Genomic DNA, 23,825 nt, shown 5'->3' on the forward strand with positions numbered 1-23,825 from the left:
ATACCTGTTGTTTCCTCTGTTGTTAATTTTAGCCATTCTGACAGGTGTAAGGTGGTATCTCATTGTGGTTTCGGTTTGTATTTCCCTGATGATGAGTGATGTTGAGCATCTTTTCATGTGTCTGTTAGCCATCTGGATGTCTTCTTTGGAAAAGTGTCTATTCATATCTTCTGCCCATTTCTTAACTGGATTATTTTTTGGGGGGGGTGTGTTGAGTTTGCTAAGTTTGCTGTAGATTTTGGATACTAACCCTTTATCCGATATGTCATTTACAAATACCTTCTTCCATTCCATAGGATGCCCTTTAGTTTTGTTGATGGTTTCCTTCACTGTGCAGAAGGTCTTTATTTTGATGAAGTCCCAGTGGTTCATTTTTGTTTTTGTTTCCCTTGCTTCTGGAGATGTGTCTAATAAGTTGCTGCCTGTGTTCTTCTGTAGGATTTTGATGTTCGTGTCTTACATTTAGGTCCTTCAACCATTTTGAATTTTTTTGTGTACGGTATAAGAAAGTGGTCCAGTTTTATTCTTCATGTTGCTGTCCAGTTTTCCCTACACATTTGCTGAAGAGACTGTCTTTTTTCCATTGAATATTATTTCCTGCTTTTTTGAAGATTAGTTGACCGTATAATTGTGGGTCCATTTCTGGGTTTTCTGTTCTGTTCCATTGACTTACGTGTCTGATTTTGTGCCAGTACCACACTTCCTGGATGACTACAGCTTTGTAGTATAGCTTGAAATCCAGAATCGTGATGACTCCCGTTTTGTTTTTCTTTTTCAAGATTGCTTTGGCCATTTGGGGTCGTTGGTAGTTCCATACCAATTTTAGGATTGTTTGTTCTAGCTCTGTGAAAAATGCTGGTTGTATTTTGATAGGGATTGCATTAAATGTATGGATTGCATTGAATAGTATAGACTTTTTAATGATGTTTGTTCTTCCAATCCATAAGCTTGGAATGTTTTTCTGTTTCTTTGTGTCTTCTTCAATTTCTTTCATCAGTGTTTTATAGTTTTCGGACTATAGATCTTTTACCTCTTTGGTAGGTTTATTCCTAAGTATCTTAGGGTTTTTGGTACAATTATACATGGGTCGATTCCTTGATTTCTCTTTCTGCCGCTCCGTTATTGGTGTACAGAACTGCAACAGATATCTGCATTAATTTTGTATCCTGTGACTTCACTGAATTTGTGTATCAATTCTAGCATTTTTTGGTGGAGTCTTTCAGATTTTCTACATGGAATATCATGTTGTCTACAAATCATGAGCGTTTGACTTCTTTGCCTATTTGGATGCTTTGTTTTTCTTGTTGTCTGATTGCTGAGACTCATACTTCCAGTCTTATGTTAAATAACAGTGGTCAGAGTGGACATCCCTGTCTTGGTCTTGACCATAGAGGAAGAGCTCTCAGTTTTTCCCCAATGAGAATGTTAGCTGTGGGTCTTTCACATATGGCCTTTATGAATGTTGATATATGTTCCCTTTATCCCTACTTTGTTGAAGTTTTGTATCAAGAATGGATGTTGTACTTTGTCAAATACTTTTTTTTGCATCTATTGAGAGGATCATATGGTTTTTATCCTTTCTTTTATTAATGTGATGTATTACGTTGATTGATTTGCAAATACTGACCCTCCTTGCAGCCCCGGACTATGATCATGGTGAATGATTCTTTTAATGTACTATTTATTAGATTGGATTTGCTCGTAGTTTGTTGAGAATTTTTGCATCCATGTTCATCAGGGATATTAGTTTATAATTCTTTTTTTTATTGGAGTCTTTGGTTTTGGAATCAAGGTAATACTGGCCTTATAGAAGAGTTTGTAAGTTTCCTCCCATTTCTACTTTTTGGAACACTTTGAGAAGAAAATGTATTAACTGTTCTTTAAATGTTTGGTAGAATTTACCTGGGAAGCCATGTGGCCCTGGACTTTTGTTTGTTGAGAGATTTTTGATTACTGATTCAATTTCTTTGCTGGTTATGAGCCTGTTCAGATTTTCTATTTCTGTTTCAGTTTTGGTAGTTTGTATGTTTCTAGGAGTTTATATGTTTCTTCCAGATTGCCTAAATTGTTACGTATCATTTTTCATATTACTCTCTTATAATCGTTTGTATTTCTGTGGTGTTCATTGTAATCTCTTTCATTTGTGATTTTATTTATTTGGGTCCTTTCTTTTTTCTTTTTGGTAAGTCTAGCTAGGGGTTTATCAGTTTTATTAATTCTTTCAAAGAACCAGCTCCTAGTTTCATTGATCTGTTCTGGGTTTTTTGTTTGTTTGTTTCTATATTGTTTATTTCTTCTCTGATCTTTATTATTCCCTTCTTCTGTTGGCTTTAGGCTAAAAGCATCAGAAGAAGGGAAATATAGCCACTTGTTCTTTAGAAACCCTCACTTTGGGTTTGTCTCCTGTTTCCTAATAAGTAGATACAGATTTGGGGTTTGTTTTCTTTGTTTTTTTGTTTTTTTGTTTTTTTTTTGAGAATATTAAGAAAGGAATCCCTCTCCTGCCCTACCCCCATTAATCTATCCACCTACCAATAGATATCTTCAGTTCCAGTCCAACATCATAGGATATGTTGTTTTCTCTGTCCATATTTCTAGCTACCTTTCCCAACAGTAAGGGACCTGGCTTCCCATTTAACTTCCATACAATTTACTTGGTTACTCAGTATTCTTATATGTTACTTAGCTCCTGACCATGTAAGTTATCTCCTTCGCCCCAGCACTACTGAACATTTAGGGAGAGCCTCTGGCCCAGCAAGTATGCTGGGTGAGTCCATGGGCATGTCCCTAGTCCCAGAAAATTGGCAAACATGCCTGTGTTTCCTCAGACCCGGGAAACATGCCAGGGGATTCCGTAATTAGAACCTCTTATAGTCATGAAGTTTGAATCCTTGTGGAATCCTTGTCATGTTCCAGCTGTCATGAACAAGCTTGTTGATCCTCTGACCCCAGCAAATGTGCTCAGTTGAGCCTTGTGTGATCCCCTGGTTTTGACCCTGGCCAACACTCTAGTCAGGTCTCCAGCCCCGACCAGTGAGAAAGGCTCTGAGCTTTTCTTGAGGCTTTGGTGTTTAAAGTCAGTTCAAGATACTCTGTGACATCGTGCATGTAACTCTCAAAGCAAATATTTAAAATGGTCCAATTTAATCTTCTTTTATAATATCTGAGAAGGAGGAAGAAACATTTTTCTACATATGGATGATAGGAAAAAGTATCTTTGAATTTCTTACTATAGCTAGAAAATTGTTTGGCGGCTCTCAGAAACCGGCTGCCTAGTTACAACTACCATTATTATACCTGGTAGTTGCTGAGTGGCCCTTGGTATCCCCAGTACCATAGAGAACCCTACAAGGTTGCCTTTAGGAAGAGAAGCCAGTGTATTTGCCTTTTCCCTGCCCACCACTATGTCTCTTGTCCAAAATTCCATAGAACAGTTTTGAACCATTGAAGTCTTATACCGAAGCATTATTTTTGGAGGATAGGAACATAATAATCATTTCAGATTCTTGTGCAGGCTTTTAACCCCAGCAGTGATTACAACTATCTATTTACTGAATTCCTACAATACATGCTAGACATTTACATTTATTTCCTTTAATCCTCAGTAATCTGGCCATGTAAGTGCCCTGTCCGCATTTTACAGGTGAGAGTACAAGGCCCTGATGACAAGGCACGTTTTTTAACCATGCAAGTAATAGGTTGTAGTGCTGGGATTTGAGTCCAGCTCTGTTTGACTTCAGACCCTTTTTGTTACTATACTGCCTCTTTTACAAATTCACTGGTCTTGTGTGTGTATTTGTGTGTGCACACGTGTGCATGCATTAATGTGTGAATTTATTGTTACGTATGTATACTTATTTAAGCAAATGACCTATAGAAAAAAAATGATTTAACCCTCTCAACTGTCTTAGTATCTAGTGCTCTTAAAGGAGCTTCCTGGAGAAGAACATCCTTTGCCGATGGAAGAGGTTGTTGAACTCCTAAAGCCACTATCGTAAGAAATTAAAACCATGTGTTATGTTCACTTTAAATTTATAAACTAACTGGTGTGTTGTGCTGTACTTATAAAGTTAAATTTTTTCCACTACAGCAACGTGTGTTCTTTGTATCGCCGTGACCAGGATGTTTGCAAAACAGTTTTAAACCACGTCGTTCGTATAGTGATGAACCTGTGTCAAGGCAGTGTGGATGCTGAAAACACAAGGGATGCTCAAGGGCAGTTTCTGACAGTGATCGGAGCGTTCTGGTAGGTGCAGAGTATTTTGTGGCGTTCTTAACTTTCTTTTACTACTCTGGATGCAATTGTTAACTTTGTCTTTCTGCATTAGTGATTTGTTCGAATCCTTGAATGTGAGTATATACATCATTTAACAATAGCAGAATGTAATTTCTGTTTCCTTCCTTGATTGCTTGAAGAACAGTGAACACATTGGCCTTGTCACCAGTGTATGCATGTAGTCACAGCGTGACGTGACACGAGGCAAGTTTTACCATATTTACAGAGGAGCACATCTTTAGAGCCCTCCTCCCACTTGATTTGTAAGGATTTCTGAATCAGTGTAGAGTGTGGTTTTGAAATCTTTGATATAAAAACAAGTTTTACAAATGTTTTCTTTTAAAGCAAGTTTATAATTTACATGGTTCGCTGAAGTATGATAGCCCCCAGATGAGGCATGATCATAGAAAACAAATAAGGTACATTAAAATGAACTCCTTTTCAAACTAACTTTTTTTATTTGGATTTTTTTGGAAGCTGAGAATATTGGCCTATGAGAATTACAGAATGAGAATTAAATTTAGTATGAAAAGAAATTTTGGAAGAAACCTAGAATAAGTATGATACTCAATGATATATTTTGACTGAGCTTTTAGTGGAATAATTATTTGACTTTGAAACACTTACTTTATTTCAGGCACTTAGCAAAGGAGGGGAAATGCACATTCTCTGTAAGAATGGCACTAGTAAAATGCCTTAAAACTTTGCTTGAGGTGAGTTATTCCACATCAATTATTAGTAAGGTCTCTATTGAAATTTTTAAAGTAGCCTTTGTTTCTGTTTGTTGGTCAATAATTTTTGTCTTAGTATTTCATATTTAACCTTAGTTCTTTTCCCATAGGCTGATCCTTATTCAAAATGGGCTATTCTTAATGTGATGGGCAAAGAGTTTCCTGTGAATGAAGTCTTTCCACATTTTCTTGCTGATAATCATCATCAAGTTAGCATGTTGGCCGCAGAGTCCATCAATAGGTAATAGGTCCTATATTCATGACGTGTCTAGAATGCTGCAGATCGCAGTGTCTCGTCTGGCACAGTCGTGGGTCACTAGTTGTGATATTGAAAGTAGGTAGCACTTACTGGGCATATACTGTAGGCCTGGCATTTATGTTTTCTCTTAATTCTGACACTTTTATCACTTAGATACTATTATTTTCTCCATTTTGTGAGTGAAAAGTGTGGCTCAGTGAGAGAAGGGAACTTGCTCCGTGCCATACAGCTAGTAAGTGGTTGAGTTGAATAAGATGTGTCTCTTAACCACTTCCAGAAGGTATTGAATGTTTGGATGTCACTGTGACTTTTATATGCGTTTATAAAATGAAGATTGGGACATTTCATTTTGTGCTAATTACGATTATATTTATTCTGGTGAACATGCAGTCAGGTACTGGAGTGATTCTATCATGTAGACCTGTTTTATGTTTGAGTACTTAAAGGAGCACCTGTAATTTTTTAGGACTGCATGTTTTTGTCAGGTTGTTCAGCATTCTTGAACGCTTGAAATGTTATGTTCTAACACATCTACCTGAAAAATAAGCTGCTTAAATGGGCTCAGATTTCATTAGTTTTTTGAAACAAGACCCGGTATGTTAGTGTGTGTCACATAGTGGTTTATGTGTGTCTGATAATATACTTTGGAAAGTTGTATTTAAGGTAAATTATTTCACTTTTTACTTTTTTTTTTTTTTTTTTAAGATTATTCCAGGATATGAAGCACGGAGGTTCTTCCACATTATTGAAAGCACTTCCTTTGAAGCTTCAGCAAACAGCTTTTGAAAATGCATACTCGAAAGCTCAGGAAGGAATGAGAGAAGTAGTAATTTTAATACTTGCTAGTATCATACACTTCTTATAAATATGGTATATACTACTTTACCAAGTGTGGTCTAAGACGACATCCGCGGGTTTACTAAAACAACTGTATGGGTTAATTGAAATTACCTTATTATAGGTTAGACTTGGTCCAATAATGGCAATTTCTTTTGATTCAACTTAGATGTACTGTTTTTGTGGGAAGAACAAAATCTATTGAGTGTAAATGGCTTCCTTTTTCGTTAAAATTTTAATTGAGGGGTGCCTGGTTAGCTCAGTTAAGTGTCTGACTCTTGGTTTCGGCTCAGGTCGTGATCTCATGGTTCGTGAGTTTGAGTCCCGCATCAGGCTCTGCACGGACAGTGTGGAGCCTGCTTAGGATACCCTCTCTCTTTCTCTCTGTCTCTGTCTCTGTCTCTCTGTCTCTCTCTCTTTCTGCCCCTCCCCCACTCACGCTGTGTCTGTCTCTCTCAAAATAAATAAAAATAAACTTTAAAAAAAAATTTTTTTTTAAGTTGAAGTATCGTTAACGTACAATGTTATATTAGTTTCACGTGTATAACATGATAATTTCACAATTCTGTACATTACCCAGTGCTTACGATAGACGTAGTCACCATACTATAAACGTAGTCACCATACAGCATTGTTACATTATTATTGAGTATATTCCCTGTGCTGTATTTTTCATCCCTGTGACTTATTTTATAGATGGAAGTTTGTACCTCTTAATCTCCATTCTCTCTTTCACCCATTCCTCCACCTACCTCCCCTCTGATAATCACCACTTCTCTGTATTTAAAAGTCTGATTTTTTTTTGTTCACTTGAAGTGAAATCCTATGGTGTTTGTGTTTCTTTGGTTTATTTCACTTAGCATAATACCGTCTGCGTCCATCCACATTGTTGCAGAAGTCAAGATCTCATTCTTTTTTGTGGCTGAGTCATACTCTGTTGCACCCATCTGCGCGCTCATCCTCCATATATTCTTTATCCATTCATTTGTCAGTGGACACTTGGGTTACTTCCATCACTTGGATATTGTGAATAATGCATTGGGGTGCATATATCTTTTAAATTAGTGTTTTTGTTTCTTTGAGTGAGTACCCAGTAGTGAAATTATTGGATCATAAGGGATTCCTATTTTTAATTTTTTAAAGAACCTTATACTGTTTTCCACATTGGCTTCACCATTTTATATTCCCACCAACAGTGCACAGGGTTCCTTTTCTCCACATCCTCACTAACACTTGTTATTTCTGATTTTCTTGATAGCAACCATTCTGACAGGTGTGAGGTAATAGCTCATTGTGGTTTTGGTTTGTATTTCCGTGATGAATGATGTTGAGCATCTTTTCATGTGTCTGTTGGCCATCTCGATGTCTTCTTTGGAAAAATGTCTGTTTAGGTACTCTGCTCATCTTTTAATCAAATTTTTCTTTAGGTGTTAAATTGTAGAAGTTCTTTATATATTTTGGATGTTAATTCCTTATCAGATATATCACTTACAAATATCTCTTTCCTTTCCGTTTTGTTGATGGTTTCCTTTGGTGGGCAAAACATATTTATTTTGGTGTTCTCCCAATAGTTTATTTTTGCTTTAGTTTTATTTGCCTGAATTGATACACAGAAAACTGTTGCTAAGGTCAGTGTCCAAGAGAATACTGCCTATGTTTTCTTTTAGGAATTTTGTGGTTTCAGGTCTCACATTTAGACTTTTCATCCATCTTGAGTTTATTTTTGTGTATGGAGTTAGTGGCCCAGTTTTATTATTGGCATGTAGCTGTCCAGTTTTCCCAGCACCATTTTATTTATTTATTTATTTATTTAAAAAAATTTTTTTAACGTTTATTTATTTTTGAGACAGAGACAGAGCATGAACGGGGGAGGGGCAGAGAGAGAGGGAGACACAGAATCCGAAGCAGGCTCCAGGCTCTGAGCCATCAGCCCATAGCCCGACGTGTATCATTGTATATTCTTGCCTCCTATGTCATAGACTCACCATGTAAGTGTAGGTTTTTTTCTGGCCTCTCTCTTCTGTTACATTGATTGTGTATCTTTTTTTATGCCAGTACCATACTGCTTTGATTACTGTGATTGTGATACCTCTGGTTTTGTTCTTTTTCAAGACTGTTTTGGCTATTCAGAGTCTTTTCTGGTCCCATACAAGCTTTGTAAGATTATTTGTTCCAGTTCTGTGAAAAATACTGTTGGTATTTTGATAGGGATTGCATTGAATCTGTAGATTGTTTTGAGTAGTGTGGACATTTTGATAATATTAATTCTTCCAATATGAGACCATGACATATATTTCCATTTTTCTGTGTCATTTTCAGTTTCTTTCATTAATACCTTATTTTTTCAGAGTATAGGTCTTTTACCTCCTTGGTTAAATTTACTCCTAGGTATTTTATTCTTTTTGGTATAATTGTAAATGGCATTGTTTTCTTAGTTTCTCTTTCTGCTACTTCGTTACTAGTATATAAAAAACTGCGACAGATTTCTGTGTATTAATTTCGTGTCCTGCAACAGCATACTGAATTCATTTATGAGTTCTAATGGTTTTTTGATGGAGTCTTTAGGGTTTTCTTTTTTTTTTTTTTTTTAGTTTATTTATTTTGAGAGAACACAAGCAGGGGAGGGGCAGAGAGAAGGAGAGACAGAACCCCAAGCAGGATCTGCACTGTCAGCACAGAGCCCGATGCGGGGCTTGAACCCACAAACCACAAGATCATGACCCGAGCTGAGATCAAGAGTCAGACGCTTAACTGACTGAGCCACCCAGGCGCTCCGTAGGGTTTTCTATGTGTAGTATCATTTCATCTGCAAATAGTGGCAGTTTCACTTCTTCCTTACCAATTTAGATGCCTTTTATTTCATGTCTGGTTGCTGTAGTTAGGGCTTCCAGTATTGTGTTGAGTAAAAATGGTGAGAGTGGACACCTTTTATTTGTGCCTGCTCTTAAAGTAAATGCTTTTAGTTTTTCACCATTGAGTATAATGTTAGCTGTGGGTTTTTCTTTTTTTTTTTTTTTTTATTATTTTTTTTTTTAATTTTTTTTTTTCAACGTTTATTTATTTTGGGGACAGAGAGAGACAGAGCATGAACGGGGGAAGGGCAGAGAGAGAGGGAGACACAGAATCGGAAACAGGCTCCAGGCTCTGAGCCATCAGCCCAGAGCCCGACGCGGGGCTCGAACTCATGGACCGCGAGATCGTGACCTGGCTGAAGTCGGACGCTTAACCGACTGCGCCACCCAGGCGCCCCTGCGGGTTTTTCACATATGGCTTTTATCATGTTGAGCTTTGTTTCCCCTAAACCCTCTTTGTTCGGAGAGTGTTTATCATGAAAGATGTTGTATTTTGTTAAATTTTTTTTAATCTATTGAGGGGATCATATGGTTTTTATTTTTCCTCTTGTTAATATGATGTATCACATTGATTGACTTGTGAATATTGAACCATCCTTGCATCCCTGAAATAAATACCCTTGACTGCAGCGAATGGTCTTTTTGATGTATTGTTGAATTTAGTTTGGTATTATTTTGTTGGGGATTTCTGCATCTGCATTCATCAGGGATATTGGCCCCTAGTTCTCTTTTTTGTCTGTCTGCCTGGTTTTGGTATCAGGGCCTTATAGAACAAATTTGGAAGTTTTCCTTTCTCTTCTCATTTTTGGAGTAGTTTAAGAAGAATAAATATTACCTCTTCTTTAAATTTTTTTTTTTTTCAACGTTTATTTATTTTTGGGACAGAGAGAGACAGAGCATGAACGGGGGAGGGGAAGAGAGAGAGGGAGACACAGAATCGGAAACAGGCTCCGGGCTCTGAGCCATCAGCCCAGAGCCCGACGCGGGGCTCGAACTCACGGAGCGCGAGATCGTGACCTGGCTGAAGTCGGACGCTTAACCGACTGCGCCACCCAGGCGCCCCATATTACCTCTTCTTTAAATGTCTGGTAGAATTCACCTGTGAAGCCATCTGGTTTTGGATGTGTTTGTTGGGAGATTTTTGATTACCAATTCAATTTCTTTACTAGTAATCTATTCAACTTTTCTATTTCTTCCTGATTTAGTTTTGGAACTTTATGTGTCTAGAAATTTACCCATCTGTTCTTGATTGTCCAGTTTGTTGGCATATAATGTTTCATAGTATTCTCTTATTCTTTGTATTTTTGTGGTATCAGTTGCTATTTCTCCTCTTTCATTCCGATTTTATATGAGTCCCCTTTTTTTTCTTGATGAATCTGGTTAAAGGTTTATCAATTTTGTTGATCTTTTCAAAGAACCAGCCCTTGGCTTCCTTGATCTTTTGTTTTTGTTGTTGTCTCTTTTCTTTATTTCCTTTCTAATCTTTATTTCCTTCCTTCCACCAGCTTTGGCCTTTGCTTTTTCTTTTTCTAGTTCTGTTAGGTGTAAAGTTAGGTTGTTTTCTTGAGAGTTTTGTTGTTTCTTGAGGTATTGCTATAAACTTACCTCTTAGAACTGCTTTTGTTACATCCCAAAGATTTTGGATCATTGTGTTTTCATTTTCATTTGTTTCCATGTATATTTTTATTTCCTGTTTGATTTCTTCATTTACCCATTGGGTGTTCAGTAGCATGTTGTTTAGACTGCGTGCATTTGTGGTTATGTCAGGATTTTTAAATTGATTTATACCATTGTGTTCGGAAAAGTTGCTTGATGTGATTTCTGTCTTCTTAAAATATTTCTTGTAAGATCTGGTTAAAAACCAATTTGGAGAAAGGTGATGGTAGGAAGAAATGGATTGAAAACCATTTCATGAGATCAACTTATGTTGGTGTTCTTTAGGGAGCCTGATGATTCTTATATTTCTTTGTAGAATAATATTTTTCTTAAATGGCAAAATTATCTGACTGTTAGAATTTATTCACTTATTTATGCCTTGATATGTTTGTGAAAAGTATATGAGGTGGTTAATCAAATACTATCTAGTCAGTGATAACACAAAAGGACAGTTTTTGGACAGTTGGGTGAAAGAATGTGAATTTCAGAAAAAGTTTCAATAGATTGGAAAAATGAATGTGAATAATACAAGATTTAATAGAGATGTATATGGTACATTTTAAAATTAGCCTGTCTTAAGCAAAAAGGGAAAATACTGACTTGATAGAAATTCATTTGTAATAAGTCCTAACAAGTTTTACTCTTGAGAGCACTGTATGAATCCCATTGCAATAGTTATCAAAAGAAACAAATTCTGCCTTAGATGTCATTAATAGAAGCTTACTGTCACAAACAAGCTGATAAAAAGAATCTGGACTCATGTATACATTATAGAAGGCAGCTTGTATTTTGGGTTGGGTTCTGAGTAGAGGTAGATTTTTAACTAGGATGTTAGAGTCTGTAGATCCTGTCTCTCCTAAGGAGTTGGTGAAGGAGCTGACTTAGTGGGAACCTCATAGCTATTTTCAAACAGGTCAATGATGGCCATTTAGTAAAGGCTCTTTCTTTTCCTTGTTCCAAAAAACCAGAAGTAGGATCAATGGGTAGGAGAGTTTTCTAAATGTGAAGAGAAACTTTTTTTTTAAGATTTTATTTTTTAATTTTTTTAAATGTTTATTTATTTTTGACAGAGAGAAAGACAGAGTGTGAGTGGGCGAGGGACAGACAGAGGGAGACACAGAATCTGAAGCAGGCTCTAGGCTGTGAGCTGTCAGCACAGAGCTTGACCCGGGGCTTGAAGTTGCGAACCACGAGATCATGACCTGAGCCAAAGTCAGACGCTTAACCAGCTGAGCCACCCAGGCGCCCCATTTATGATTTTATTTTTAAGTAACCTCTTTACCGATTGTGGGGCTCAAACTCACAAGTCTGAGATCAAGAATCTCATGCTCCACCTACTGAACCAGCCAGGTGCCTGAGAAGCTTTTATCAATTATAGCTAGTCAAAAAATGTTCACATTTGTTGGGATAATTATAATGATGGGTCATTAAACTAGAAGCATGTGTCATTCTGTCTAGTTGCATGATTTTATTTTTACCTTTTTTTTTTTTTTGAGAGAGAGAAAGAGCACACATGCCCATGCATGCATGCAAGTGGGACAGGGGCAGAGGGAGAGAGACAGAATCTCAAGCAGGCTCCCTGCCCAGTGCAGAGCCTGTCCTGAGGCTTGAGATCATGACTGCGAGATCATGACCTGAGCTAAAATCAAGAGTTGGACGCTTAACAAACTGAGCTACTCGGGCGCCCCCATTTTTACTTTTGACAGTACACGTGACTGTATGTTTTGCAGTATAAAGTGCTGTCTATGAAATTATGATAATAAAAACATCTCAGGATGTATACTTTGTAATTGAAAAGGAGCTTTTAATTATTCTCCCCTACTTGGATTTTTTTTTTTTATTTAAGTTTTTGTTTTAATTCTAGTCAGTTAGCCTACAGTGTTATACTAGCTTCAGGTGTACAATGTGGTGATTCAGCATTTCCTTACATCACCTGTGCTCATCACAAGAGCACACTTCATCCCTATCACCTGTTTACCCTCTACCCCACCCCTACACCTGCCTCTCTGGTGACCATCAGGTTGCCCTTGTTGCAATTTCTTTCTTGTTTTTCTTTAAATTGCTTTATACCTCACTGAAATGTTTGTGAATTCTTTCCCTAAGGTATTATCAGAAACAGTTTTTGCACTCTGGAAACTTTGATATTTTCTCGTATCTCTGCTCTTGGCTCCATCACTCTAGGGTTTAAAATTGCTCACTGGTGGGGGCCTGGGTGGCTCAGTCGGTTAAGCGGCCGACTTCGGCTCAGGTCATGATTTTGCAGTCCGTGAGTTCGAGCCCCACGTCGGGCTGTGTGCTGACAGCTCAGAGCCTGGAGCCTGTTTCAGATTCTGTGTCTCCCTCTCTCTGACCCTCCCCTGTTCGAGCTCTGTCCTCTGTCTCAAAAATAAATAAATGTTAAAAAAATAATTTTTTTTAATAAAAATAAAAAAATAAAATTTCTTACTGGCTGCTTAGACGTTATAATGGTGAACATTGATTTTAGCCTGATTGGTTTATTTGTAATGTTTGTGTACTCATATGACATCATTGTTTTTAAAATTCCGTTGCAGGCCCACAGAGCTGAGAACGCTGAACTCGTAGATGAGGTTTATAACAGAAAATCTGTCCTGCTGATGACGATGGCTGTGATTTTATGCTGCAGCCCCGTCTGTGAGAAACAGGCTTTGTTTGCCCTGTGCAAGGCTATGAAAGAGAGTGGGTTAGAACCTCACCTCATTAAAAAGGTACATGTGGATGAATACTTTTTATTATCTTCCTTGGGTAACTTTTAAATAATTTAAAAAGTGTAAACTTATTTTAAAGTGCCTCTTGGAGACCGTTTTATTTTTTAGATCTGGAATATCGGAAAGTAGTAACTCTTTGGCGTATGTTTATTTGTATGCGGTATCATTTATTTTTTACCTCCAGCGTGTCACGGGGTGTTCATTGAACTGATAGGGATCAGTGACCTTTCATCAGGCCGACCAGGCCCTCTGCAATTGCTTTTATTGAGGGAGACCCATAGAGAAAAGAGCAGTAGCAGGTGTTTTGCCTGGGAGTTCTGGGTCACGACCTTGGGATCTAGCAGGGCTAGAAGTCAAATCATAGAGCTGTGACACTTTTAAAGTTGCAAGACTGGGAAAGGAACACTAGAGTCCATTTGTGCAATCACATCAGCACATTGTTGTTGAATGTTTGCCTCTGCCCCGTTCCACCACCTCACCTCCATGGTTTGGAAAGTTCCATGCCTTTCCATCATAGATATTCATGCGATGAACCAGTGATAGACCAGTGGCCTGACAGACCATTCAGGATTCTACCAGCATGGTCTCCATGGACCCTTAAAGTAGGCCAGCCTGTAGGTAATCAATCTTAGACCAGTTAACCTTTTAACATTTACTGACTGGTCGCTATGTGCCAGGCTCTGTGCTAATTATATTAAATACATTTTTCTTGTTTAGTGTCTCTGAAGTATAAGTACTTTTATTATCTCCATCTCATAGATGAGGAAGCCAAGGTATAGAATAGTTGAATGAACGTGTCAAAGTTATGCTGTAAATAAATAATGAAGGATTTAGATCTAGATATATTATTTCATTGGTTTCTTAAAGCATTGACTTCTTTCTGATTTGTGCAGGTTTTAGAGAAAGTTTCTGAAACTTTTGGGTACAGACATTTAGAAGACTTCATGGCGTCTCATTTGGATTATCTGGTTTTGGAATGGCTGAATCTTCAAGATACTGAACACAGCTTATGTTCTTTTCCTTTTATTTTATTAAACTACACAAACGTTGAGGATTTCTATAGGTAGGTGTACACACATGTGAAATAAATATGTTCATTTTAAAATTAGAGGGTAGTGCTCGCTTCGGCAGCACGTATACTAAAATTAGAGGGTAATGTTTGGGAGCCCCCCACCCCCACCTGACACACGCGCATACACACATGCACATACACAGGTACGTGCGCGCACACACACACACACACACACACACACACATCCGGAGCTTGGGGGCTGTATAGTAGGAGAGACAGGGCTGCTTGTTTTAATTAGAGTGTACTGAAGGGAATCACTGGATTTAAGGTCTGGTCCTAGCTGTGCCAGTAACTAGCTGTGTAACTTTAGGCAAGCCATGAAAATACCCGCTCGGCCTTGGTTTTTCAATCTGTACAGTAAGGGAGTAACATCAGTCTTTAAGTACTCTTTCAGCTTTAAATTTTTTTTTTGAATTTTTTTTATTTTTACATTTATTTGTATTTGAGAGACAGAGAGAGACAGAGCACGAGTGAGGGAGGAGCAGAGATAGAAGGAGACACAATCCAAAGCAGGCTCCAGGCTCTGAGCTGTCAGCACAGAGCCCGACATGGGGTTCGAACTCACGGACCTTGAGATCATGACTTGTGCTGAAGTTGGATGCTTAACCAACTAAGCCATCCAGGCGCCCCTCTTTTAGCTTTAATGTTTGGTATTCTTCCCTGTGACAAACCAAAGAGAAATTACTAGTGGCTGTTATTTCTGCGTTGTTCTTCCTTTCTGTTCCTTGGCTATGGACCACTTTGTCATTATTTTTATTAGATTTAAAGTGTAATGTAAAAATACTTATTTTGCTAAATCCTAACTCTTGAGAAGAAAATTTTGAAAATAGATTTGGAACAACTGAAGAATCATCTAGAGAATGAGGTTTTGGTCTCAGGATGATGGGAAAGCAGTGCATTATTCAGTGATCCTTGTTGTTTCATTTTGGCGATAACAGTATTTACATTCATAGCTTGAATTCACCGGGCACCTGGGTGGCTCAGTTGGTTAAGCGTCCAGCTCTTGATTTCAGCTCAGGTCATGATCTCACCATTTGTGAAATCTAGTCCCACGTCAGGCTTTGTGCTGACAGTGTGAAGCCTGCTCCAGATTCTCTCTCTCCTCCTCTCTCTCTGACCCCTCCCCTGCTTGTGCGTGTGCTCTCTCTCTCTCAAAATAAACAAGTAAACTTTAGAAAAATAGTTTGAATTCATACATTTCTTTCACATTTCATTTTACATAAATGAAATAATTTTGCATAAATTGATTACGTAGAAGAGAGAAATTCATTTCCCACTTTTTTTGATCATAGAATTATGTTGGTGTATTCTAAGATTTCTGTTTTCTTATGTGATTATTTAAAATTTATTTAACTTCATCTCTGCATTTATAAAATTAGAGTAAGAATGTTTAGTGATCTAGACAAAGTGATGTTCTAATGCCTGTTCCATTATTTTAAGGGCTGTATTGTAAAATTTGACTTTGAGAAGTTATATATAACATGTACTTGAAATTTTTACATTTTTAGATCTTGTTATAAGGTTTTGATTCCACATCTGGTGATTAGAAGTCGTTTTGATGAGGTGAAGTCCATTGCCAATCAGATTCAAGAGGATTGGAAAACTCTTCTAACACACTGTTTTCCAAAGATTCTTGTAAATATTCTTCCTTACTTTGCCTATGAGGGTACAGGAGAAAGTGAGACAGTACAGCAGAGAGAGACTGCTACCAAAGTCTACGACACACTCAAAGATGAAAACTTACTAGGAAAACAGGTATGACTTCACTTTTACCTACTAGCTCTAGGCCAAATGTGGGACTCGAACTCACAATCCTGAGATCAGGGGTCTCATGCTCTACCAACTGAGCCAGCCAGACACCCCTCTTGAGCCCCTAATTGTAATTAAGTTGTTAACTTAAGTAATTACGTTGTTAATTAATTGTAATTAAGATGTAACTTAAAGATTTTCTTTTTAATATTTATGCATTTTTGAGAGACAGAGACAGAGCACTCTGCGAGTGGGGGAGGGGCAGAGAGAGGGAGGGAGACACAGAATCCGAAGCAGGCTCCAGGCTCCAAGCTGTCAGCACAGAGCCTGACTTGGGGCTTGAACCCACAAACTGTGAGGTTGTGACCTGAGCCGAAGTCGGACACCTAACTGAGCTACCCAGGTGCCCCCTGACATGTGACTTTAAAGTTTTAATACCAGTCATCATTTATGTAGTAAAATTTAATATGTAGTCATCACTGTCTGGTGTTGGCAATCCGTGAATTTTTTTATTGTTGTTGTTATTACAGTGGTCTCTTCTTTTGAGTGGCTTTTATAAATGAAATGTTTTTAATCAGAAAAATTTTTAAAAACTTTGAAATTTATTGCTTTTTCATTTTTAAAATTTATTTTTATTGGCAGTAATACGTGAATGCAATCTGGGTGTTCAATCCATGCACTACTGGGCAGTGTATACAAAGTGTTCCTCACGTTCTCTTCAGTCCCATTGAGCTCTTTACGGTTCAGGGAGAAGTATGATCCCAGACTCCCATGCTCTGCTCTTTCTTTTTTCCATGACACTTACCACCTTTTAACGTGTAATAGAAGTTACTTAAGAATATGGTTTATCTTCTCTGCTGTGAGTACTCGGACAGATTTTCAGCTGGTTTTTTTTTTCTGCTTTGTACCCCTGCTACTTAGTATGTAGTGAATACTCATAATTTGAGAAAAGATGGAGTCAAGTAAAAAAGGATCTAACAGGTTCTGTTTTTAAGATAACTTACACACATCCAAAATAATTTGAGGGAGATTACATTAAAAACACATATATAAACTTTGTTTAAGGTCAAAGAGGATTGGTAACTCTCAACTTTTTTGTTTTGTTTTGTTAGTAAGGGATGACTAAGCAAAGTTGGCTAATGTTAAAATTAGTTAGATAAACTTCAAAAGACTTTTTGTTTGCCCCTGACCTGTGTGGAGCCAGCAAACGGAACGAATTTCCCAGCTGCTTAGAGGGAGCACTGCCAGTCAGAGCTGCTTCTCAGTCATTCTGGAGGCAAACGAGGAGCTCCCTTCTCAAAAGTTACTTGGAACTGGATGTTACAGCTCCAGAGGTTATGGAATTTATGAAAGATGCTGCTTTTATCCCCTCCCAGCCCATCTTCCTGCTTAGACTTCTAAGCAGACCTAATCTTACTACTTTTTAAAATTATTCAAACCACAAGATAGCAATTTTCAGAGTCAGAGTAAGTCTAGGAGGAGAACGTAATTACACTGAGGCCTGATTGAAACATCAGTCTTGAGAATGAAGAGAGGCAAACTTAAATGATAATTTCTTATCTTCTTGGTTAAAGACATAAATTTTTATTAGTTTCAATCGCAGTTAGCATTAAGTTGTCACAAGTTAAGTTTTTCTTTGATTCTCTAATACACACTTTCTCTGAATCCATCTTGCTGATTCTTTTTTCAGTGAGTAAGGGTTGGTGCAGCTATTATTATTATTAGTCTCTAAGCCTCTTAAAACTGTCACTTGTGGAAAGCCAAAAATATTAACAGTTGCAACATTGTTTACTTGTACCTAGACATCTGAACAGTTTGTATGTCCCTCAGCTAAACAGTACAGATCGGGCTTATTACAGAATAATAGGAAACTAGTGAAGCCGCTGGTCATTTTTTGTGTAAGGGAATTCATGAGTTTTTCCTTTGTTATTAATCAGATGGGGCCAATTTGTCCTTCCTTGTCCCAGATATACTTTGAAATGAGCTGGTGTTTTAAGAGGGTTGAAACCTTCGAAGTGGTGACCTGAATGACAGATGTGTAAGCCTGAGGGAAAGGCTAGCACCTTTACGTTTGGCTTCCTTTTTGTCACATTTTAAAATGCTTCTGTTAAGAGGAAGTGTGTTTTCAAACCTCCTTGCACACCAAGTAAATCAGCCGTTTATTTGCCTTTAAGTTTGGTGCCCTTGTAATTCCTAACTTGGAGAGCTAATGAGTCCTCCTTCACAACTTCATGACCGTCCTTCACTTGGCTGGGGTATACGTAACGCAGCAGGCCCATTCTGTATAATTAGAGAATGTGTGCCTCTCTCTGGGAGGCCGCCGTAATAGGAGGTGGATCGATGGAGAACCTGCTCCTGTCTGGGAGGATTTTAGTTGACTGATGATGACAGGGGATGTGGGGGCCAGCTAGGCTCAGAATTTGGCACATCAGCCAAGTAGAAATCTGGCGGAAAGTTCTGCAAGGAACAGAGAAATGCTTTTTGCCAGTCACTGGAAATTCTTACAAGTATTGTTAAGCGAGAGAGATCTCCCAAGTGAGTCAAGAGTAAAATGCAGATTGAGAAGCCGTGTAGATCAGTGGGGAGTTTGGTTGGCAGGAAAATTACTAGGTTGAGGAGTTCAGTGCTACAGCTGAAGCCTTAGTTAAAATGATTCTTTAAAATGAAACTAGAGTCAGATTAAGGGAGTCTTGTTTGGTTAGATTTCCTTACTCTCCCCCAGGCTACAGGTCGGTTGCATAGCAGAAAAAAGTGGAGTCAGCTGTATGTCTTGGCAGATCTTAGGTCTTTCGTCATCTATTTCCTTTTACGGTCACTGACTAATTTTGGAAATGATGCCGTAACATTAGCCCCTTGAGCCGTGTTAACGCTCACAGACATAAGAACTTAAACATTATTTTAATTTTGTATCCTTACAGATTGATCACTTATTCCTCAGTAATTTACCAGAGATTGTTGTGGAGTTACTGATGACGTTACACGAACCAGCAACTTCTGGTGGCAGCCAAAGCACTGACCTCGGTGACTTTTCAGGGTATGGGTATTTTAAACTTAATGGCTTAGCTGCAATCTCAGAATTTCCTTGGGAAGCTTATTGCTTGACACCTTCAAATGTCTTTTCAGTTTTTAGGCACAGCTATACTTTTAAATTGTTTCTTTAAAAGTAACTGCCTTTGACTTGAAGTACCACCTCCTTGCCTCTACTGGAGTCTTCCCACCATGATTGCTCGCTCTTTCAGGTGGATCACCTGGTTTGCAAATCCGTTGACCTTTTCCTTCTCAATCTTTCCATCCTTTTTTTGAAATTTCATGGACACATCCATGGTTTTCTTATCTGTGGCTTGCATTTCTAGATCACCTTTTCTTAATGCTCCTTAGCTCTCAGAATCTTACCTATGACAGCTTAACTTGGATGTGAGACGCACGTGGCTGTATATGAATGTTAACTTTCCCAGCTTGATTGTAAGCTTCTTGAAAGCACCCTTTACATTTTTTTGTGTTCCCTACCATGCCAGCTGTGCAAAAAAGTAATAATATCCACCCGAGTACTTTTACTGTATAATTTCATTTGACGTAAATAGTGTTTGATTTCCCAGTATTAGTGCTTTTACAGTACTAGCTTAGAACTTTAATTCAAATGTGAAGTGATACCAAGGCTCATTTGTGGGATTGCCATTAACTTCATAAAAGATTTCGTGAGCAAATCATTTAAATTTTTTTTAACATTTATTTATTTATTTATTTTTATTTTATTATTTTTTTTAACATTTATTTATTTTCGAGACAGAGAGAGACAGAGCATGAACGGGGGAGGGTCAGACAGAGAGGGAGACACAGAACCTGAAACAGGCTCCAGGCTCTGAGCAGTCAGTACAGAACCCAATGCGGGGCTCGAACTCCCATACCGCGAGATCGTGACCTGAGCCGAAGTGGGACGCTTAACCGACTGAGCCACCCGGGCGCCCCAACGTTTATTTATTTTTGAGACAGAGAGAGAGACAGAGCATGAACGGGGGAGGGGCAGAGAGAGAGGGAGACACAGAATCGGAAGCAGGCTCCAGGCTCTGAGCCGTCAGCCCAGAGCCCGACGCGGGGCTCGAACTCACGGACCGCGAGATCGTGACCTGGGCTGAAGTCGGCCGCTTAACCGACTGAGCCACCCAGGCGCTCCATTTAAAATTGATTCAGTCATGGAGGGCACAGGTATTAAATATGCTGACCGCTAACATGTAGACCGTCATAAGTCATTTGTGATTTTATTTAAAAGCCAAGTTTTTCAATGGAAGAGTAGTTGTAGAATGTGGGATTATTATTGTCTTAATTTTGTTCTGAAAATGATGACTGCGTGTTTTCCTCTGAATCTTAGGGATTTGGACCCTGCTCCTAACCCACCTCATTTCCCATCACACGTGATCAAAGCAACGTTTGCCTATATCAGTAATTGCCATAAAACCAAGCTTAAAAGCATCTTAGAAATTCTTTCCAAAAGCCCTGTGAGTACACATTCCTATTAAAATAACTTAAGAGAGAATTCCTTCTTTTTCAGCTCAAAAATCTGTGTAAGTGCATCTTAAAGAGAAAAAAAGATGAACAAATGGAAAATTCATCTGAATTAATTAAAAAGTAAAACACTCCTCAACAAGTTTATATCTTGGTATCTTACCTGTCAGTATTCATTGATGAAGCCTGAATTTCATGATAGTTAGTCATATGTTACCTCAGAGTGTAGATATTTTTTTAAATTATTTTTTGCTGTCTGAAAGCTGGATAAATTGACAATAGTTTTTTAAGTTTATGATATTAATTTTCTTTTTTTTACTTTTTTAACTTTTTTTTTAATTTTTTTTTTAACGTTTATTTATTTTTGAGACAGAGAGAGACACAGCATGAACAGGGGAGGGGCAAAGAGAGAGGGAGACACAGAATCGGAAGCAGGCTCCAGGCTCTGAGCCATCAGCCCAGAGCCCGACGTGGGGCTCGAACTCGCGACCGCGAGATCGTGACCTGAGCTGAAGTCGGCCGCTTAACCGACTGAGCCACCCAGGCGCCCCATGATATTAATTTTCTTAATGTAATATTTGCCTTTGATATCAAACCAACACAAAATTCTGTAATTTGTTATTTTGAATATAAAATACATTTGTTATAGCTGAGTATAAATGATTACATAAGTTTTTATGAAATGTCTTTTTATTTTCTAGGATTCCTATCAGAAAATTCTTCTAGCCATATGTGAACAAGCCGCTGAGACAAATAATGTTTATAAAAAGCACAGAATTCTGAAAATATATCACCTATTTGTTAGTTTATTACTGAAAGACATAAAAAGTACCTTAGGAGGAGCGTGGGCCTTTGTTCTTCGAGACGTTATTTACACATTGATTCATTATATCAACAAAAGGTAAGAAATATATTTAGAGCAATATGTAAGTGTTTTCTACCCTGTTAGTTGAAGATTTACATAGTTTTAAGATGTAGAAGCCACGGTATTGTTTTATTTTGCTTTTTAATATATATCTACTTAATATTTTTTAAAAATTGCATTACTATTTCTTCATCTCAAAAAATATTAGTATTAAGGGTCTTCAACATTTAAAAAAAAATTTTTTTTTTTCAACGTTTATTTATTTTTTGGGACAGAGAGAGACAGAGCATGAACAGGGGAGGGGCAGAGAGAGAGGGAGACACAGAATCGGAAACAGGCTCCAGGCTCTGAGCCATCAGCCCAGAGCCTGACGCGGGGCTCGAACTCACGGACCGCGAGATCGTGACCTGGCTGAAGTCGAATGCTTAACCGACTGCGCCACCCAGGCGCCCCCCCCAATTTTTTTTTTTTTTTTTTTTTTTTTTTGAGAGAGAGAAGCAGAGTGTGAGCCGGGGAGGGGCAGAGAGAGGGAGTCACAGAATCCGAAGCAGGCTCCAGGCTCTGAGCTGTCAGCACAGAGCCCAACGCAGGGCTCGAACCCACAAACTGTGAGATTGTGATCAGAGCTGGAATCCGATGCTTAACTGACTGAGCCACCCAGATGCCCCAATTCATCATTTTAAAATAAACGAATTTTAGATGGCCTGAAATATCTATGTCACTATAGTGGTTCTGGTCACCAGTTCCTGTGTGTGTGTGTGTGTGTGTGTGTGTGTGTGTGTGTGTCTGTATGTGTATGTAACACCCACTCTCCAGACACACACACACACACACACACACACACACACACACACACACACACAAACACAATTCTCCAAACACCTGCTTGGTGTCCTACAGTTCAACTCAGATGTAGTTGGTTAGTGTCAGATTCCACAGATTGAGGTCTCAGTCCTGCAAGACTGCCTGCCCCTCCTTCCTTTCCAGTGGCAGTCACTAGCCAGGATTAGCACCTGTGCTGACCAGCCAGCTCTACACTGCAGGTTCCAATGACCCTCTTCCTACAGTTCTGAGTCATTTTTAGAGCCGCTGTCAGAACTCAGGATAGCTGTTTACTGACTAAAATACCGCTTTGTTATAGAAGGGCATAGCTCAGGAAAAGCCAGATGGAAGAAATCACGTAGGACCATGTATAGGGAAAGTGGGCACCACTTTGGATGGACTTGACATCCTCATCAGAAATCATTTGGCCCTTGATGTGTGGATTTATTTCTCAATTCTCAATTCTATGTCCTTGGTTTGCCCTTGTGTCAGTACTACCTGGGTTTTTTGCTGTTGTTTTTGTTTTGTTTTTTTGAGAGAGCACAAGTGGGAGGGAGAGGGAGAGAGAATCTGAAGCAGGCTCCGTGCTCAGCATGGGGGGCTCAGCCCCACAACCCTGGGATCAAGACCTGAGCTGAAATCAAGAGTCAGATGCTCAGCCCCCCGACCCACCCAGGCACCTTACTCTGATTATTTTTTTAATTTTTGTGTGAATTCTTTATGTATTTTGGATATTAACCCTCATCAGATATAGCATTTGGAGATACCTTATATCTTACCTTGTTGTTTTGTTGATAATTTCCTTTGCTGTGCAAAAGCTTTTTATTTTGATGAGATTTTTTCTTTTGTTTACCTTGCCTGAGGAGACATACCTAGAAAAATGTTTCTCTGGCTGATATCAAAGAAGTTACTGTCTGTGATTTCTTGTAGGAGTTCTGTGGTTTCAGGTTTCCCATTTAGGTGTAATGCATTTTGAGTTTATTTTTGTGTGCAATTATAAGAAAGTGGTTTAGTTTCATTCTTTGGCACATAGCCGTTCAGTTTTCCCAGCACCGTTTGCTGAAATGACTGTCTTTTCCCTGTTGTAGATTCTTGCCTCCTTTGCTATGGATTAAGTGACTATATAAGTGTGGATTTCTGGGCTCTCTGTTTTGTTCTGAAAACTGGCTATTTTACTATTAAATTGTGGTAAATGGGGAAATCACACTCTCCCCTTCCCTAGGATTTGACTTTTTTTTCCCCTAATTGTCGAAGGTTGTAGTGGTCCATATGTTTCGTGAGTGTGCAAACTCTTTTTGCCAAGGGTGTGTTCCTCACCGTATGTGGCTACTGAAGAGTGTTCCTTGTGTTCAGGTAGTGTTTTTACACAGATTTCCTTGAATGCCAAGAGCAAGTGATTGAATATGAGAGAGAGAGAGAGAATGAGAATCTTTCCCAACTTCTGCAGGTTGGCTCTTTGTGAGGACTTGCCTTCACAGGC

The 23,825-nt window shown here is 38.5% G+C and overlaps 1 protein-coding gene across 11 annotated transcripts in view; it reads left to right on the plus strand.

Moving 5' to 3' along the window:
• The window catches only part of ATM (ATM serine/threonine kinase), a 133,157-nt gene that overhangs the window by 41,361 nt on the left and 67,971 nt on the right, over positions 1-23,825 (plus strand). For 8 of the 11 annotated variants that reach the window (XM_040482894.1, XM_040482893.1, XM_040482892.1 and 5 more), the window contains exons 22-32: positions 3,912-3,994; positions 4,091-4,246; positions 4,914-4,989; positions 5,118-5,248; positions 5,972-6,092; positions 13,164-13,337; positions 14,231-14,400; positions 15,918-16,164; positions 19,077-19,192; positions 20,525-20,651; positions 21,360-21,559. In XM_040482894.1, coding sequence (XP_040338828.1) covers positions 3,912-3,994; positions 4,091-4,246; positions 4,914-4,989; positions 5,118-5,248; positions 5,972-6,092; positions 13,164-13,337; positions 14,231-14,400; positions 15,918-16,164; positions 19,077-19,192; positions 20,525-20,651; positions 21,360-21,559 — 1,601 coding nt within the window. Of the gene's footprint in view, positions 1-3,911; positions 3,995-4,090; positions 4,247-4,913; positions 4,990-5,117; positions 5,249-5,971; positions 6,093-13,163; positions 13,338-14,230; positions 14,450-14,489; positions 14,634-15,917; positions 16,165-19,076; positions 19,193-20,524; positions 20,652-21,359; positions 21,560-23,825 lie in introns of those variants that run through there. The other 3 variants (XM_040482889.1, XR_005792845.1, XM_040482896.1) reach the window with 3 other exon arrangements.

Source organism: Herpailurus yagouaroundi, unplaced genomic scaffold, assembly GCF_014898765.1.
Source record: "Herpailurus yagouaroundi ecotype Mexico unplaced genomic scaffold, PumYag 161, whole genome shotgun sequence".
Taxonomy (NCBI): Eukaryota; Metazoa; Chordata; class Mammalia; order Carnivora; family Felidae; genus Herpailurus; species Herpailurus yagouaroundi.